Here is a 16,558-nt window from a genome sequence, read left to right on the forward strand (position 1 = left end):
GGTAACTTCCCCCCCCCTCCCCTCAAAGGTGGGAAGTCAAACCCACTTCCTTACCAGGACTCATTTCTTGCTCCATCCCTCGTTTTCTCATCTCCCTTGCCCTGACGTCTTTCCTTCTAATTCATCCCCTGTTTAACTTCTTTCCGCTTTTGTTCCAGGGGCGCTCTCCATTTCCTCGTCCTCGACCAAGCTCCACGTTACATCCCCCTCCTCTCCTCACGTTACATACTACTACCCCCGAAACTCCCCTCGATACCTTACTCATCAGCTATTTCTACAATTAGCTACACGCTCTTTCTCTTTTCCTGTTAAAACGGTCTCGACTTAAACAAATCTCCTTGCCACGAACTCCTTGGCAGAAAACTTGCCTCGTGACACTGAACCGGGATTCACTTATCGTCCACGAACAGCGAAGCCCTATCTACCCCTGCTTATCGCAGACCGTACCCTGAGATCTATACATTTTCTTCGCCTTTTACCACACCCCCAATTCGCGTGGCACAACCAGACACAACTTCAAAAAACTAAATCCCCTCGAATTACCGAAAGCTGGGGACAGCAAATGTGCCCATATGCCGTCTCGGACCCCATATAACCCATCCTATCCCCCGACCTCCGGCTCCCCGTCTAGTCATATCCGTTCGGCTGCAATTCCCTTCCCGGCAGAAGGAAACTCGCCTCATCGGATACCGCAAGATGGTTCAGGTCTATCGTCCATGACTGGAAATCCAGCGACTTCACCCCCTCATCGTCGGGGACATTCTCGTTCACTCAGCCATCCGTTCCCCTCACCCTTCGGCGGTATGACGAAGCGGCGCAATCGGTCGATTTCGAAGAAGGATAACTTTTTGTTCGATTCCGATGATGAAGATGATGATGAGGTTACATACTTGCCGGACCCGAACTCGTCTAGTCCTCGTAAAGGGGCCGCGCGTCCGACTCCGTCTGATGAGATGACCTCGGGGAAGTGCATGGTTTGTAACAGTACAGTGCGCTGGCCGCGGAATCTCAAAGTTTTCCGGTGCACGGAATGTTTGACTGTGAATGACTTGGAGCTGTTTGTGGATTCTGGCAAGGCTGGCGGTAATGGCCTTTCGGGGAGTGATGGAAAGGCACCCACCCCTACGGTGCCCCGTAAAGGTATAGATTATCCCCGCTAGGCCTGCTTACGGGACAAATAGTGAACTGACTGTGTTTAGCTATGCCACTTTCTATCGAGCGAACAAAAACGATCCTAGATGATTGTCTTTCCAGGTATCTCCGACAGCTCCTGGAACCACAGCAGCCCAATTCTACACCAGAGAATCATAGCGGAAAGTACTTGGATGTCGCGCAGGATGAGAATTTATCACAGTCCCCCACTCAGTCGTCCGGGTACTTGTCTGAACCGCGACCTTTGGTGGATCCCCGGGGCCGCAGTTCCTCTACATCCAGTAAGACTGGCAAAACGGAGGGAGTAAGCGGCGTACCGAACTACTCGAAGCCCAACTTGACTCCTTTCTTTGCGCATGGAGAGAGAAAGGGCTCCGAGATGAGGACCCGAGACGCTCAAAACACCCCGAGACGTGATCGCTCGCCTCGGAATGCTGCCAGATCAAACGGTCCAGAAGCTAGAGGTCCTACTAGTCGTCCGTACATCTTCAGATCGCTTGAGGAATATATCATCACGTCATTCAAAGGCTGTGACTGTCTGAACAGCTCCTTTACCACAGCACAGCCGGCCCCGCGCAATGCTGTTAACAGCAGCCCACCAAAGCAGAAAGCGGAACCAAGCTCTGCTCAGGCCCCCAGTGAGGTAACATTTGAACCCGATCCGAAGCTACTGCTTCTTGGAGACATTGCAGAGAATTCCTCCTGGTGGATGAACGAAGTAGAACAGATTAGTAGCTCTCATCGGTCCCGCTCGAAAGAGCGCCGGGAGAAGACCTCTAGTTCATCTAGGCCTGTTTCTTCTAGGAGCCCTCGGATTAATTGGGCAGAACTTGCACAGTGGCACCACCTGATCATGACGGCGGGAACGTCATGGGTGGAGCTGTGGTCAACAATGAAGCCTACGGAGATGAAGAGGGAAGAAGACGCCGTTATAGCCCAGAAGTGGACTACCACCGACCTGGCTATGGTTGACAGAGAGATTACAGAGTCGCGCTTACATTTACACCGAACGCTCTTGAAGGCGACCGAGAACCTGCTAAAACGGCCCAGACGGCCATTAAAGAGGCCCGAGGATACCAGGTTTCTACTGATGCTACTGACGAACCCGTTGATTTACCCATCCAGTTCATCGTTCGCATCTTACAGTCTGGCGCCTTCGGCGGCCCGTGGTGACCGGAGGCCCTCGCACCCGAAAGATGGCACTCCAAGACCAGCTCCTCGGAATCCAAAGCCTCCTCCAAAATCCCGCAGCAATGGCCCGGGGCATCATTATGGCATTGTCAAGCGGATATTGGGGCTTTTGGCCAATTTACCGAATGACTGCCATCACTACTTGGTGTCCTGGTTCTCGCGGTTCTCGGCTGGGCAATTTGAGAAGATCGTGGACCTTGTTGGGGGTTTTGTTACTCATCGGTTAATGCGTCAACATGGGAGGAAGCGCAGCGAGTCGACTCAGCACGATGATGACTTGGTGCCCAGCTTCTCTAGTGCCGCGGGCCATACTCCGGCCGAGCTGCATGCGGCGATCAATGGCAGAAGCCCCAACAAAGCAAATGAGCAGCGCGACCAGCCCGTGGTCTACACTGATGACTGGCAGGTGCGAGCTGCGGCGCGAGTGATGTCTCTGCTCTTCACGGCGAACAATGCGAACGTTTCCCGAAAGCCGGACGGCATCCTTGGCCAAGATGCGAGTTCTGTGGCTAGAAGTCAGGCCAGCCGGCGGGGGCATATGATTCCGATCAGTTCCTTTTACAATACACTGCTAGACTATTCCGACCTTGTCGCCGACTTTGAGGCCTGGGAGTCGAAGACGACCAAGTTCTCCTTCTGCCAATACCCTTTCTTCCTGAGCATCTGGGCCAAGATCCATATCCTGGAACACGATGCACGCCGGCAGATGGAGGTCAAAGCTCGCGAAGCGTTCTTTAACAGCATCATGAGTCGCACGGCGATTAGCCAGTATCTTGTGCTGAAGGTGCGCCGCGACTGCTTGGTGGAAGACAGTCTGCGGGGAGTCAGTGAAGTCGTTGGCTCTAGCCAGGAGGAGATCAAGAAGGGACTACGCATCGAATTCCTCGGTGAAGAGGGCGTTGATGCGGGAGGTCTCCGCAAGGAATGGTTCCTGCTCCTTGTCCGGGAAGTCTTTGATCCTCACCACGGTAAGTACAAGTTGATTGTCAGCCAAAACATGCAATGCCAGATAATTGATTTTCTTATAGGGCTATTTATCTATGATGACGACTCGCAATACTGTTATTTCAATCCATACTGCTTCGAGTCCTCGGAGCAGTTCTTCCTGGTCGGCGTCCTACTGGGACTGGCCATTTACAATTCGACCATCCTCGACATTGCGCTGCCACCGTTTGCCTTCAAGAAGCTCCTGGCTGCGGCACCGCTGTCGTCAATTACGCGGCCTACGTACAAGTGCGGCCTGGATGATCTGGCGGAGCTCCGCCCGGCGCTTGCCAAGGGTCTACGGGCGCTGCTTGACTACGAAGGGGACGTTGCGGAGACGTTCTGCTACGACTTTGTTGCGCAGGTAGATCGTTACGGCGAAACAGTGTCGGTACCCCTTTGCGCTGGAGGGGAGAATCGGCCGGTGACCAACGCGAATCGCCGGGAGTTCGTGGACCTATATGTGCACTTTCTCCTAGACACGGCGGTCACACGGCAGTTCGAGCCGTTCAAACGGGGGTTCTTCACGGTCTGCGGCGGCAATGCACTCTCTTTGTTCCGTCCGGAAGAGATCGAGCTACTGGTGCGCGGTTCGGACGAGCCGCTGGACGTGGCGTCCCTGCGGGCAGTTGCCACGTATGACAACTGGTCCAATGCACGGCCAGAGACAGAGCCGGTGGTCCGGTGGTTCTGGGATTTCTTCGAACAGACACAGCCGCAGGCACAACGGAAGATCCTGTCGTTTGTGACGGGAAGCGACCGCATCCCCGCTATGGGGGCGACAAGCCTGTCGATACGGCTGGTGTGTCTTGGGGATGAGACGAGCCGATTCCCGACGGCGCGGACGTGTTTCAACCAGCTGGGACTGTATAAGTATGAGACGCGGGAGAAATTGGAGCGCATGCTTTGGGATGCGGTGTTGAATAGCGAGGGGTTCGGGCTGAAGTAGAGACGGGAGCAGGACTCCCTTCAATTGCGAGCCTTGGCACTGGCGTCTGGGACATCATTCGGGGCATCGGGCATTAACAGCATTAGCACTAGTTTTATTTTTGAGTATTGGGGCGTTTTCTTATTTCGATTCTTGTACGAGGTTTTGGGGGTGGTGAGATTCGTCCGGGGTGCATTTAGTAGACGGGCCTGGACCGGGTTGATGGCCTGCGGGGGAAGACGAGATGCATCCGCGGTGTACGGTTGACAAGGCACCGATACGAGCTGTCGGCGGCGGTCATGAGACGGCAGCCACGTAAGTTGAGTAGCAAAGCCAGTCGGACCGGGAGGAGACGGTACAGTGTCGGGCCATAGCCAAGGGATATCGGACCGAGAGAGAGAGAGAGAGAGAGTGATGTACATAGCAGTTGCCCGAAGATAAGTTAGAGAGGGTCCCGATGTGGATAGATCGTTGGGCGACCAAATGAAAGCGGTAATTACTCGAATGATGCAGGAGGCAGGAGGCAGGAGACAGTAGACAGGAGACAGGAGACAGTCTAGTGTTAGTGCCTCCTCTCGAACTTGGTCAGAGAGAGACACAGAGAGAGAGAGGTGCATGCATGAGAAACCGCGCTAGTCGTGCCGCACGTAGCGAGTGGGGCAGCGGTGAGTTTGTTTTGTTTCGCGCTGGAAGAGAAGAAGAGCAATTTCGAGGAGCGATCGTCGGTGTCAGAAGGGAAATTCCCCTCGATGAAGTCATTCAATTCATTGACTCCTCTTCTCTCGATAGTAGAACAGAAACACCATCAGGAGCCACACCATCTGTCTGTATAATGGATGCAGATAGATCCCCGTCCCTGGTTCCTGATCCAGTCTCTCTAGAGTCGGAAAATCAAGGCCACTCGGGAAGATACCACGTTGAAGTGGGTGGGGGGGGGGAATGAAGTCATGCGGATTGTAAGTAGTTAGTTAGTTAACTACCTAGGCTTGTGGGGGTAGATTAGGCGCCCTTCTCTTTATTTTTTCGTGTCGCCCTTAACTCGTTGTAGAATAGAGAGGTTCTGGCGGTTTCTGTGATGAAGTCATAGGTTTTGGGTTGCTGGGTTGGTTTCTGGTTCTTGATTCTCTTGGGTTCGATTTCTAGGTGGGTGGTAGACTGGATGGGACCCACTGGTAAGGTAGCTACCTAGCTAGTACTATCTAGCTTCCAGTCTGGGTCCTGGACTTGGACTCTGTAGTAGTAGTTGTTGTTGTTGTTGTTGCTGTTGGTGGTGGTGTAGATGGTGTCGATGGTATTTGCGGGGGATTATTCATGGTTTGTGTCTGTCTGTCACACTGTGTCTTTGCTTACCTTAGTACTACTAGTAGTAACAAAGGTCAGTTGTGACTGGATAGAAAGTAAGTTTGTTAGGTTGGGGGGGGGCGGTTGGGAGGGGTTCACGTACAAGGGTGATAGTAGTGCTATACCCTATGGGTTGAGTGCATGAGTGTTTCATAGACGGGATGGAAGGGAATGGAATTGGTCCATGTCTCCCGTCGTAGTAGTAAGTAGTGAAGCCGTAGGAGGACAGATCCCCGGAGAAGGAGAACGACATCAGGCCATCCCCACTGGGGATTAGTCCGAGTTCCCTTACGTAGTATGGTAAGGAAGTTATTCCTGGTTTGGATCCTGGTATAGAATAATATTAGTTAGTTAGTTAACTTTGGTATTTTACCCCTCGAATGGCTGCCATTCAAATAGCCTCGTCTTTCCCATCTTTCTTTCTCGTTCTTCATCTTTTATTTTTCATTCTTCTCTTCCTCGTAAATCACTCTTCCATACTTACTCTCTCTCTCTCCCCAACTTCGCTGTTCCTCTCATTCATCGTCGTTGATATTCTGTATGTTTTTTTCTTGTCTCTTTCGGTGATTCTTGCCTGGTTTGTTGGTTCGTTGCTGACGGTGTCGGTCCCTATAGTAGACTATCATTATCATCATGGGTTCCACTCTCCCTCAGACTATGAAGGCTCTTCGGTATGCATCTTGTCCCTGTGTCTGATTGTTAGTTCGGATGTGGCTAACATAGGTACCAGCTATGAGAAGCCAGAGTCGCACAGCATCATCGATGTCCCATTGCCTGAGCTCCGTGACAACGATGTCCTGGTATGTCTTTCCCTCCTCTTCCATACATATACATACCATTTACCTCTAACATTTCTCCCTTTCCCTCACAGATCAAAGTCAAGGCCTGCGGTGTCTGCGGAACCGACTTGCACATCCACGAGGGTGAATTCATCGCAAAGGTAGCGTAACCCCCCCCCCCCCTACCTCCCACACCCCCTCTCGCATCCCACTAACATGATTGAGAAAATAGTTCCCTCTCGTCCCCGGCCACGAAACAGTCGGTGTCGTCGCCGCCGTCGGCCCCAAAGTCAAGGGCTTCGACATCGGTGACCGCGTCGTCGCCGACAACTCCGAGCTCTGCGGCGAGTGCTTCTACTGCCGTCGCGGCGATGAGCTTTTCTGCGAGCACTTCGAGGCCCACGGTGTCACCATGAACGGTGGCTTTGCTGAATACTGCGCATACCCTGCTGGCAGGGTATTCAAGATCAAGAACCTTTCTGACGTGGATGCCACGTTGTTGGAGCCGGCCAGCTGTGCCGCGCATGGTTTGGATAAGATTGCGCCCAAGATGGGGTCATCGGTGTTGTTGTTTGGAGCTGGGCCGACTGGTTTGGTATGTTCCTCTCCCACTTTGGTTTGGTGAGAAGGTATGAAGTGACGCTAACGATGAATGTGTAGATCCTGGCTCAATTGCTCCGCCAATGCGGTGGCTGCCGCGTGGTTGTTGTCGCGCCTGAGGGACTGAAGATGGATCTGGCCAAGTCGCTGGAGGCAGGTGACGAGTATGTTGCGCTGTCGCGACAGGATCCTAGCGCACAATTCCAGAAGCTGAAGGAGGAGAACCCCTATGGGTTTGACATTGTTGTTGAGGCCACGGGTAGTGTTAAGATCCTGGAAGACTCGATCAACTATGTTCGCAGAGGTGGTAAGTTGGTCGTGTATGGTGTTTATTCCAACAAGGACCGTGTGTCTTGGCCTCCTAGCAAGATCTGTGAGTATCCCTCTATTCCTCTAAGTCGTGAGGTGGACGTGTACTGATGATGGTGATAGTTGGTGATGAGATTACCATCCTGGGTAGCTTCTCTGAAGTGTACAAGTTCCCTGCGGCGATTGATTACCTCGACTCTGGCAAGGTCAAGGTCAAGGGCATCGTCAACAAGACGTTCAAGATTGATCAGTGGGAGGAGTGTCTGGAGGCGATGAAGAACAAGACGGCCATTAAGGCGGCGATTACTTTTGATTAAGTTAGTGCTGGTCACTAGGTGTATATAGTAATGAGTTATGTTATATGAATGTGTACTTCTTGCAAATGATATTAGTAGTAGTAGTAGGTCTTTTCGATGACATTCCAGTTGGTATCAATGTGGGTTCACAAGGTATATATATGGCGTGAGTACCCGGGGAGTCATTCTGACGTAGATCCTCACCAGGACTCTATTTAAACCAAACCAGGATAACGAGGACCTTGAGGTCAGAATAGACGTAAGTTTAAATGAATTATTTGTAATAACTAGCTAGTACGGTAGCTATAGCTATAGCTAGGTTCAACTCCCGGTTGAACCGCCAGCCGATAAAACCAAGCGCAACTTATCGATAAGAAAGATTCTCCACACCAAGCTCTCCTCTCCTCTCCCATCCATCCATCACCTCACAACTTACCTCCATACCACCTCCTCAACACACACCTAAACCACACCCCAATTTCAATCCCCACCATTGAAAATGGTCAAACCCCTAACCTTCAAAGGCGACAAGCCCAAGAAACGCAAACACACATCCACCACCACCTCCACCGATGGCTCCCACCCATCCAAAAAACAATCCACATCCACCAGCCTCACAACCCAACAAGAAGACCCCTCTGCCACCGAACACCACGACGAAAACACCCTCTCAGACCAATCCTGGGTATCCGCCGACACGAGCAGCGACATCTCGGGCCCGATCCTCCTCATCCTGCGCACCACACCACCCACGTGCCTCGCGACCGACGCGCACGGCACCGTCTTCGCCTCTCCACTCGAGAACATGATCGAGGGGGATCCCCGGACCGCAGAACCGCATGATGTGCGACAGGTTTGGATTGCGAGTAAGATTGCGGGCATTGAGGGGTGGAGTTTGAAGGGGTCGAATGGGCGGTATGCATACACACCCTTCCCCCATCCATTCTGTTTGATTGTTGTGGGTGATGGGATCAGCTAATGGGATATTCATGGAATAGGTACCTGACCAGCGACAAACATGGCATCATGTCCGCCAATGCATCAGCCATCTCGCAGCACGAGATATATACGATTAATGAGAGTGGGGTTGGGGGTGGAGGGTTCTTTGTTTTTGGGACGGGGACGGGGGCTTCCTCGTCTTCTGCTGCGCAGGGGGGTGATGGTGTGGATGATAAGGAGAAGAAGAAGAAGAAGAAGGTGAATAAGCAGACGTATATTGTTGCGCGGACTGTTGCGTCGAAGACGACCGCTTCTGGGACGAAGGTGGAGGTTCGTGGGGATGAGACTAATCTCGATGATGGGGAGGAGGGTGAAGGGGGGACGAATATCCGGGTGCGCATGCAGGCGCGCTTCAAACCGCGCATTCAAGCGAGTAAGGAGATCAAGGCGCGGGAGAAGATTGGGAGGAAGGAGTTGGAGGGTATTGTGGGGAGACGGTTGGATGATGATGAAGTGAAGAGATTAAGGAAGGCTAGGAAGGAGGGTGATTTTCATGAGGTCGTGTTGGATGTTAGAGTCCGGGGGAAACATGATAAGTTTGCTTGATGTTTTTCTTTTTCTATAGATGGTTGGTTGGGTTTTGTCATGTACAGTCTATTCTATCATGAGTGTTATGTAAGTCTAGGGTTGTGGAATGTCTATCTAATGAGGTTGTAGCCATGGGTCTTCCGGTGGGAATCTGAACCAGCTGCTTGGGAGCACACTTTTCTTGCACAGTGGACAGAGACTGCTGCTCTGCGTTAGGGATGTGTCGATGCATGGTGGGTGGTAGATGTGTCCGCACGGCAGCTCGCGCACTGCTGATAAATCCCGCTCAAAATCATCCAGGCAGATCGCGCACGTCGTCTGCTGTCGGCTGAGTCGGTTCTTGTGTTGCACATAGGCATCTGGCTGACCTGCTATTGTCGCCTGAGAGGGTCGTCTGATGGACTCGCTGTCTATTGCTTTTTCCGCCTCATCATCCGTCTCACGAATTGCGACGGTGGGGTCCTTAGGGTCCTTGTCTTCAGCAGCATGTTCAGTGATTCGTGGTAGATGCCCCGGCGTGGAGTTCTCATTGATCGATTCGTCGTCGTTACTACTGCCTATGTAGATGTAAATGGGCATCGTCTCCAAAAATTCTGGTGGAACCTTGATGTGAAGCTGGGCTAATTGCTCCAGGTCTGCTTCTCCGGCTTCCAGGCGGCGCTGGAGCTCCCGCTGGTGCCGCCTGTGCACCAGTTGGTAGAATAAAAGAAGTATAATAGTAAGGACGAGAACAGTCCCCAGAATGGCGAGAATGAACCCCCATATACTGGGCATCTTCTTTCCGCCACTATCTGCGGAGCATGTCAGCTTCTTACTTGAACGGCATGACAACCAAGCCTACCTATATCTATGACCGCAAATAGTCGGGAAGTCCCTGACGACGATGATGGAGTTAGATTGTCTGGGTCATCGGGATTTGGCACACTCCCGTCGCGTGACAGCTGTTCCATCAAGGTAGCACCCGTTGCGCCGGGGATTCCGTACACCGGGAAGTTGCTCTGCGATTGCCAATTAGTGCTGCCTCCCAGCTGCCAGGCCGGGTCATTTGCCGATGGCGGTTTTGTGTCATCGTTGGACGGCAGAAAAAAGAGCAGCGCGTCCGGCACGGTGCCCTGCGAGACATCTAGAAACGCCTGCGAACATTCGTCGCTTATCCAAGGTGCCAGCCCGATCACACGGCCGTCGAACGGCGTGACGCCTTGTAGGCGGGTGACATTGGCTGGGATATACGGTTCAGTGGCATTATTGCACGGATCTTGCGTTCCGAGGCTGGGAACAAAGAGAAGTCCCTGAATTGAGCCTTTGTCCGGGGCTTTTTGTTTCGACAGGGTCTGAACGGTACCGTCAAGCTTGAGAGAAAAGATCGCACTCTCCTAAGGGGCACAGTCAGCTTCTCGTACACGACTTTCACGGTGTCTGACGCACATTCAGAGCGATGGTAGTGTTGGACGGATCAGCAAAGAGCGTCGCAACCGTGGTGAGCGATTTGGCAGCTAGATAAGAGGCATATCAGCGATCGCTCAGATATGGACAGTGAGACATCCACGGAAGGATGAACAGGCAGCACGATCGAAGGAATGTGCAGCATTCTCTGAAGCAAGGGGAGCATACTCATGGTGTGACACGGTCGTGCGACCAGCACGAGACCCGTGGACAAGAGGAATCCAGCAGTTTAAAATCCAAGTCCAGGGAGCATCGTCATCCGCATTCCGATCCGATCAAGGTCAGAGTCGACGTCAGACGCACGATGTCTACTGCAATGGGAGAGTGTGCGAACAGAGGCAATCTATTATCTCGTCTATGGGACTTGTGGGAAGAATGCTGACAGGTCAGGTCCATTCGACTGCCCGTCGCGGATAATTGCGGCGGCCACCTGTACCAAGGCCACGACCATGCAGAAAAATCTGCAGTTTGCTGTGGTACTGCTTGTGTGCTGGCTCTTCGCGGATCAAATTTGCTTGTCCTGGCCATCCTGGGTCGTCTGTATGCCGTTTGCAGTGAATGCGACGTTTGCGGCATGAACCAAGCAGGGTTACTCTTGAGGGTCTAAAAATAGCCAAAATGAAGATAGATGGTGATGCTTAGATGCAAGCATCCTACCCAAACCGGCCATGACATTACGATTGGTTCTGCCAATGGTGAAAAGTCAAGGAAGGGCCCAGCTGTAGTCTGTACTACCTCGCTGTGTCAAGAGTAGAGGCGATCACTGCAGTGCGATGGAGTAAACTACGGGTTAGCATGTATGCCTTGTAGATCCTCCACTTCTCCATGTCGGTGGATCCGAGTTGGGTTTAGCGTTTCACCTCTAATTAGTTTGTTTACTATGTATCGTTTGCACCTTTTGTATTTTCATCATGTGATACAGACCACACGTGAGATCACATGTTCTCTCACGTGGAGACGGGCATCTCGAGATCAGCATCTCCAGCATCATCATCAACAACAACAATCAAACTACTACTCAATTGAGACGGTGCTGAGCTTGTCTGCAAAGACAGGAACGATAGCTCTAAATCTGCGTGCTTGAGTGAGCGCGTTGACCGCAGGCCCCCGATCCGAGCATGAACACTATGAGCTATTAGTCCACGCGATTCCAGACCACCACATCAGACTGCCAATCCCTCCGCGCATCACATATCGTCCAACAGCTTTCTACCAAACTCACACCTCAAATATGCCCTCCGCAAACAAAGGCAAAGGCAAAGGCCGCGAGGCTCGTCCCTCCCGAAGTCGCAACACTACCCCGAACTCCAGCTTCAGCGCCGGCCCGACTGCCTCCGCCCCGCTCCACAGCTACCTCAACAACGATGTCTCCAAGCTGATGATGACCGGCTCGACCATCCAGTATGGAGAATTGCTCGAGCGCATGGGTGGAGTTGGCCCGATTCCCGATTCCAAGTCACTCGAGTTGTTGATGGAACACCTCAAGACCCTGAGCCAGCTAGCCGAAACACGAGGTGACGCATGCAATGCCGGCATCAGAGAGCTATCACAGAAGCGCAAGGAGGTCGTTGAAGAGCAAGAGTCAGCCGAGCGAGAAGGGACAGATCGAGTGAAGATGAAGCGAGAAGCCGATGATGAGGAGGAAGAGAAGGTACTAAAGGGAGGCAAGCTAAAGAGGCGCAAGGAACGCGGAAGCAGTTCCAAGGAGGAACGTCCGCTGACTCACGGTGCCCATGATGTTGCGCGACAAGACGGTGCTGAGACGAAGGTGGAAGGTGGTGAGTCTATCATTCACTCCGTATTTGCGATGAAGTGTAGCGTTTCAAGTCTACTCATCATGCGCCTCGATCCCATGCTAACTCATGCAGCCGCATCCCCAGCTTCCAAAAAGTCCAAGAACGCTGCTTCCGAAGAGGCCTCGTCTCCATCCCCCACATCGCGAAAATCTCCCCAACCAGCGGCCGATGAAGCAGCCGAGGATGCAGGGTCGCCCGGATCGGACGATAGCTCCGAGTCACACCAACCTGAGCCCGCGCCGGCCGTGCCACAGGTGCAAGTGTTCGGTCCCAACCCGCTCAAATTCGATGACCCCACCATATATCACATCCGGGAGGTTACCCCAGACATGACCGATGAGGAGAAAAAGGCCATCTACAGCGTCGCCCGCTTCCCCTGGAGTGATTTGAGCCATCTGATGGCAGGTTCCCCTCCGGATCGCGATTTCAGCAGCTCCAAGCCCGCGAGTCAAGTCAACGCCAACACATTCCTCGCCTATATCGACCCATACGTCCGCCCCTTGACGGAAGAAGACATAGCGTTCCTTAAAGAGAAGGTGAGCTCTCCAATCGACCTCGCCAAGGCCCATCGCTCACCCACCCAGGGCGATCGCACGACCCCCTTCATCATGCCTCGACGCGGAAAGAAACACTACACCGAAGTATGGGCCGAGGACGATGGGCTCATGAACGTCGACCAACCCAACGGCGACAAAGAGCGGCTACCGCTAAACCAAGGCCGAGGAAACATCGACCAAGTGACCGACGAGACCGTCGAAACCGACAAAGTATCCGTCGGCCCTCTCGTCAGCCGTCTCTACTCACTACTCCGCTATGAGCATCGAGCTCTCCCCGACGAATCCGCCCCCAACGCCAACGGCTCCGTCAACGGCGACATGGCGAACGGCCCCATGAACCCCGACTCCATGGACATTGACCACCCAACCGGCGAGACCTCCAACGAAACCAAGCCCCTCCCCTCCGCAACCGCCTTCCCTGACTCCTCCCCGAACAACTTCAAAGTCCCCGCCGCCAAGCTCGACCACTCGCAGCTAGACGAGCGCCTGAAAGCCGAACTCCGCCACGTCGGTTTCCTCGGCCCAGACGACAACCCAGACTACGATGCCCACTACGACGACGACATCGCCCAACGCCTCCGCCTCCTCCAAAGCGAGCTCAAGAAACAAATGATCATCAACAGCGCCCGCAAGACCCGTCTCCTCGACATCGCCCGCGAACGCATGGCCTACCAGGAGTACATGACCATCCACGACGACCTGGACTCCCAGGTCCAACAGGCCTACCTGAAACGCACCCGTACCCTCGGAAAAAGCAAAAAGGGCTCCCAGGCCAAACACCGTCCCGGTGGCGCCGGAGGCGGCAGCCATGTCGTCAGTGCTGCAGGCGTTGGCCGCCCCGCGATTGGTGATGTTGCCCGCACGCTTATGGATCGACGTAAGCGGTGGCGCGATTGCATCGGTCTGGTCTTCAAGGATAGTAAGACTAGTGTGCCTGGGAAGAATGAGCCGGTTTTTGAACCGTCATTGATGGCGGAGGTTGAGAAGGCCGAGGTGGAGGGCTGGGATGAGGAACAGGAATGATTGATCGATGCATCCATTCCTTGCTTGCTTGTTCTTCCTGCCCGTTTATTCCGGTTTTCGCTTCGATGTACATATTGCGTTTGTTTTGTTTGATTCCTTCTTTGGCTGATATCTTAGCGATGATTGAGTAGGGGATTTTACCTTTTGGTTTAGCTTTGGGTTATGGCGTTGGGGAGGGATGAATGATTGGATGGATGGATGGATATGATCGGGATGTTTTACTCGTGAGGTAACATATACTCAGTGTCTCAGCTGGGAAGATACGTGCATCGCTATATACAGCCTGCTAGGTAACGAAGATTAATACCACTCTACTTACTTTATTACTACAATTCTCCTATGTGACTTAATGATTACTGATATAGGTGTGTTTAATGTTTGTTGGTAAGTAAGAAAATTAGCAAATCGGGTATCAACATAAACAAAGCAGGCTAAGGAAGGAGTGGAGGTAGTAATTATCGATGCAATATGAGCACCTCCCCCGGAAACCTCTTCAACCGCGCCGTCAACTCCCTCTCGCTGATCTCCAACTCTGTACAGATCTGATCGAAACAATGTATCCCATCGAGATACTTCGACAGCGTCTTATCATCAATATCATCTTCCTCTTCCTCCCCTTCGAGAGTCACGATCGTGGCCGGCCGACTTCCACTGTAAACTGAGGTTGAGTGATGGCTCGGCCCACCATCGTGCTGTGCAATCGGAGCCGGGTCGTCTCCTGCACTAGTGGCGTAAGGACTGTTCGTGCCTGTGCCGGGCCCCCGCGACGATGGACCGCTGGGTGGATGTAATGAGGGCGAGCTGTGGTGATGGTAGTGAGAGGATTTCATGGGTGGTGCTGGGTTTCCGGTTGCTATGGCGTATTTGTGTACACGGTAGATAAAGCCCTTGATGACGCCGAAAGTGATGAAGCGGCGGATGTCGATGTGGGCGAGTTGTCGACTGTGTTGGAGGTACCATTGTTTGACGCTTTGGCCTTGCTTGAGACTGGCATAGAGTTCAACGAGGCCGACGCCGTCGACGAGTTGGGGCTCGATGGCATGTGTGTCTGTGGTAGTGGCGGTGTCGTCGTCGGTGGCTGTTCCTGGAGCCGGTGACGTGGTTCTGCTGCTGCTGGCTTGGATGGTGCCGGCGCTAGGACTTGGGCTAGGGGTTCGACTAGGGCTGCGGCTGGAGATCGTGATCTCGCTGGCGCTACTGGCTGTGAGAGGTTGACCGACTGGGGGCCAGACGGTGTCGGGATCGTAATGCGGGGGATACCCCGGGGTCAGGGCGGCCGAGGCAGCGGTGATTGGAGAGGCGAAGACTGTGTTGACGTAACGGGCGCATTCCTGCTGCATTTCTTCGTCCGTGGCAATTGTGGAGCTGAATTGGGCGGTTGGGGCATAGATGGCTGAGAAAGAGAAAATGTCGAGGAGGAACAAGCAGCCGTAGTAGAGCAGGTGACGAATGGCGCGGCAGGTTAGGGAGAAGTCTGTATCGGCAAGAATGGAAATAATCCGAACGCTATTGACGCCATTGATGTGGGGGACGATCTGGAGGGGAAGTTCAGCTGGCTGCGATGCAGCGAGAGGCGTAGGTATGAACGTACTCGTTGCATGGTCAGATCCCAGTTCTCATCCATGAAGGTCTGGTAGCGGACCGTGAACAGAGGCACATGCCATGCCTTGACAGGCGGCGGGGCGGGATAGATGGGGAATAGCTTGATGTTAAGGGTGTTCAGCTCGTCTGGGATCTCCCGGGTTAGCAGCTGAGATTTGGGCAGACGCGCAGTGGACTGAAAGGGTAGGCGTTACCGATTGGGATCATGCACTCGCAGTAATTGTTCAGATCCTCCATCAGCGTCTCACACAGGCTGTATACCTTCCCCTCACCGGATTTGGAATGATCTCGCGATAGGAAGCCATTTTGCTCCTCCAATCCATGCATCAAATCGGCCAGCTTCTGCACAACACTCTTGTAGGTGCTGAAATCCTCATCCTCCGACAGCACCACGCAGAAATTGAAGATGAACTCGTTCCGGTCGTATCGCAGGGACTTCATGCAGATCGGATAGCCCAGGATGCGGTAGCCATTGGTGCAGACCTGGATCAGGTTCCCACACAGCTCCTGCCGGGGAATAACGAAGAAGGAGATGTCGGAGAAAGTGAGGAAGAGGGGCTGCGAGGGGGCAGTTGCGGAGGGGACAATCGCGCCATCGGGGACTTGGTGGACGACCTTGGGCCCTGAAGCAGTCAGCAAATGACATTGCATAAAACCTTTAATAAGATTGGAGCTGCTCACCTTCCTGTGTGTCGAATTTGCTGTAGAAGATGGCTTTGATCATGGTGGAATGGGAGACATCGAGAAGGAAAGGGAGGGGGGGAAAGACAGACAAGTTCGCGGGGAGCTGCGGGGAGCTTCCAGCCCAACGCGGAGTTTCCAGCAAATAAGCATCCATCCGCCGACCGCTAACTGTTAATCGCCCCCTCACTCTTTGGGATATTCACAACGCTCTCAGATCATATCATATGATGAAATAAAATTATTCTCTATTGTGTGTTACCGCATTCTTCTAATCTGCAATTTATTTCGACTTTAAAGAAAAGACGATCAACGAAGGCGCATCTATGTGCAAATGGTGCCGCATGTG

The 16,558-nt window shown here is 53.1% G+C and overlaps 6 protein-coding genes across 6 annotated transcripts; 4 read left to right on the forward strand and 2 right to left on the reverse strand.

Moving 5' to 3' along the window:
* The first annotated feature begins 428 nt into the window (after positions 1 to 428).
* BO87DRAFT_227463 (HECT-type E3 ubiquitin-protein ligase) lies at positions 429 to 4,286 on the forward strand. Its single transcript, XM_025618734.1, has 3 exons — positions 429 to 1,140; positions 1,200 to 3,311; positions 3,372 to 4,286. The coding sequence occupies exons 1-3, from the start codon at positions 573 to 575 to the stop codon at positions 4,274 to 4,276; spliced, it is 3,585 nt and encodes a 1,194-aa protein (XP_025482119.1). The 5' UTR covers positions 429 to 572; the 3' UTR covers positions 4,277 to 4,286.
* Positions 4,287 to 6,229: 1,943 nt separating this feature from the next.
* On the forward strand, positions 6,230 to 7,601 carry BO87DRAFT_423626 (zinc-dependent alcohol dehydrogenase family protein; the record flags this gene model as incomplete). The annotated part of the gene is made up of 6 exons (XM_025627178.1): positions 6,230 to 6,267; positions 6,327 to 6,396; positions 6,468 to 6,536; positions 6,608 to 6,970; positions 7,036 to 7,348; positions 7,408 to 7,601. 6 exons carry the CDS (start codon positions 6,230 to 6,232, stop codon positions 7,599 to 7,601), a joined length of 1,047 nt encoding a protein of 348 aa, XP_025482120.1.
* A 259-nt stretch (positions 7,602 to 7,860) lies between these two features.
* On the forward strand, positions 7,861 to 9,279 carry BO87DRAFT_353890 (uncharacterized protein). The gene is made up of 3 exons (XM_025621259.1): positions 7,861 to 8,495; positions 8,579 to 8,687; positions 8,763 to 9,279. Exons 1-3 carry the CDS (start codon positions 8,080 to 8,082, stop codon positions 9,123 to 9,125), a joined length of 888 nt encoding a protein of 295 aa, XP_025482121.1. The 5' UTR covers positions 7,861 to 8,079; the 3' UTR covers positions 9,126 to 9,279.
* BO87DRAFT_404932 (RING-H2 finger protein) lies at positions 8,741 to 10,788 on the reverse strand. The gene is made up of 4 exons (XM_025625905.1): positions 10,719 to 10,788; positions 10,533 to 10,600; positions 9,949 to 10,480; positions 8,741 to 9,898 (listed from the first exon to the last, which is right to left on the reverse strand). The coding sequence occupies exons 1-4, from the start codon at positions 10,720 to 10,722 to the stop codon at positions 9,222 to 9,224; spliced, it is 1,281 nt and encodes a 426-aa protein (XP_025482122.1). The 5' UTR covers positions 10,723 to 10,788; the 3' UTR covers positions 8,741 to 9,221.
* A 722-nt stretch (positions 10,789 to 11,510) lies between these two features.
* BO87DRAFT_329592 (histone acetyltransferase NGG1) lies at positions 11,511 to 13,926 on the forward strand (the record flags this gene model as incomplete). The annotated part of the gene is made up of 2 exons (XM_025620265.1): positions 11,511 to 12,328; positions 12,431 to 13,926. The coding sequence occupies exons 1-2, from the start codon at positions 11,782 to 11,784 to the stop codon at positions 13,924 to 13,926; spliced, it is 2,043 nt and encodes a 680-aa protein (XP_025482123.1). The 5' UTR covers positions 11,511 to 11,781.
* Positions 13,927 to 14,381: 455 nt separating this feature from the next.
* On the reverse strand, positions 14,382 to 16,252 carry BO87DRAFT_423630 (nitrogen permease regulating protein NPR2; the record flags this gene model as incomplete). Its single annotated transcript, XM_025627179.1, has 4 exons — positions 14,382 to 15,461; positions 15,518 to 15,654; positions 15,723 to 16,151; positions 16,210 to 16,252. The coding sequence occupies 4 exons, from the start codon at positions 16,250 to 16,252 to the stop codon at positions 14,382 to 14,384; spliced, it is 1,689 nt and encodes a 562-aa protein (XP_025482124.1).
* Between the last annotated feature and the right edge of the window lie 306 nt (positions 16,253 to 16,558).

Source organism: Aspergillus neoniger, assembly GCF_003184625.1.
Source record: "Aspergillus neoniger CBS 115656 unplaced genomic scaffold BO87scaffold_8, whole genome shotgun sequence".
NCBI lineage: Eukaryota > Fungi > Ascomycota > Eurotiomycetes > Eurotiales > Aspergillaceae > Aspergillus > Aspergillus neoniger.

What these genes read in the sequence shown, in the direction of transcription:
- BO87DRAFT_227463 (XM_025618734.1), top strand. Translation starts at nt 573, where the DNA reads ATGCCGTCTCGGACCCCATATAACCCATCCTATCCCCCGACCTCCGGC. An exon ending in CCCTACGGTGCCCCGTAAAG is followed by an intron (nt 1,141 to 1,199) that starts GTATAGATTATC and finishes GACTGTGTTTAG; the next exon opens with CTATGCCACTTTCTATCGAG. An exon ending in AGTCTTTGATCCTCACCACG is followed by an intron (nt 3,312 to 3,371) that starts GTAAGTACAAGT and finishes ATTTTCTTATAG; the next exon opens with GGCTATTTATCTATGATGAC.
- BO87DRAFT_404932 (XM_025625905.1), bottom strand. An exon ending in ACACTACCATCGCTCTGAAT is followed by an intron (nt 10,481 to 10,532) that starts GTGCGTCAGACA and finishes TGTGCCCCTTAG; the next exon opens with GAGAGTGCGATCTTTTCTCT. An exon ending in ATTTGCGGTCATAGATATAG is followed by an intron (nt 9,899 to 9,948) that starts GTAGGCTTGGTT and finishes CATGCTCCGCAG; the next exon opens with ATAGTGGCGGAAAGAAGATG.
- BO87DRAFT_353890 (XM_025621259.1), top strand. Translation starts at nt 8,080, where the DNA reads ATGGTCAAACCCCTAACCTTCAAAGGCGACAAGCCCAAGAAACGCAAA. An exon ending in TTGAAGGGGTCGAATGGGCG is followed by an intron (nt 8,496 to 8,578) that starts GTATGCATACAC and finishes TTCATGGAATAG; the next exon opens with GTACCTGACCAGCGACAAAC. An exon ending in TTGGGGGTGGAGGGTTCTTT is followed by an intron (nt 8,688 to 8,762) that starts GTTTTTGGGACG and finishes GATAAGGAGAAG; the next exon opens with AAGAAGAAGAAGAAGGTGAA.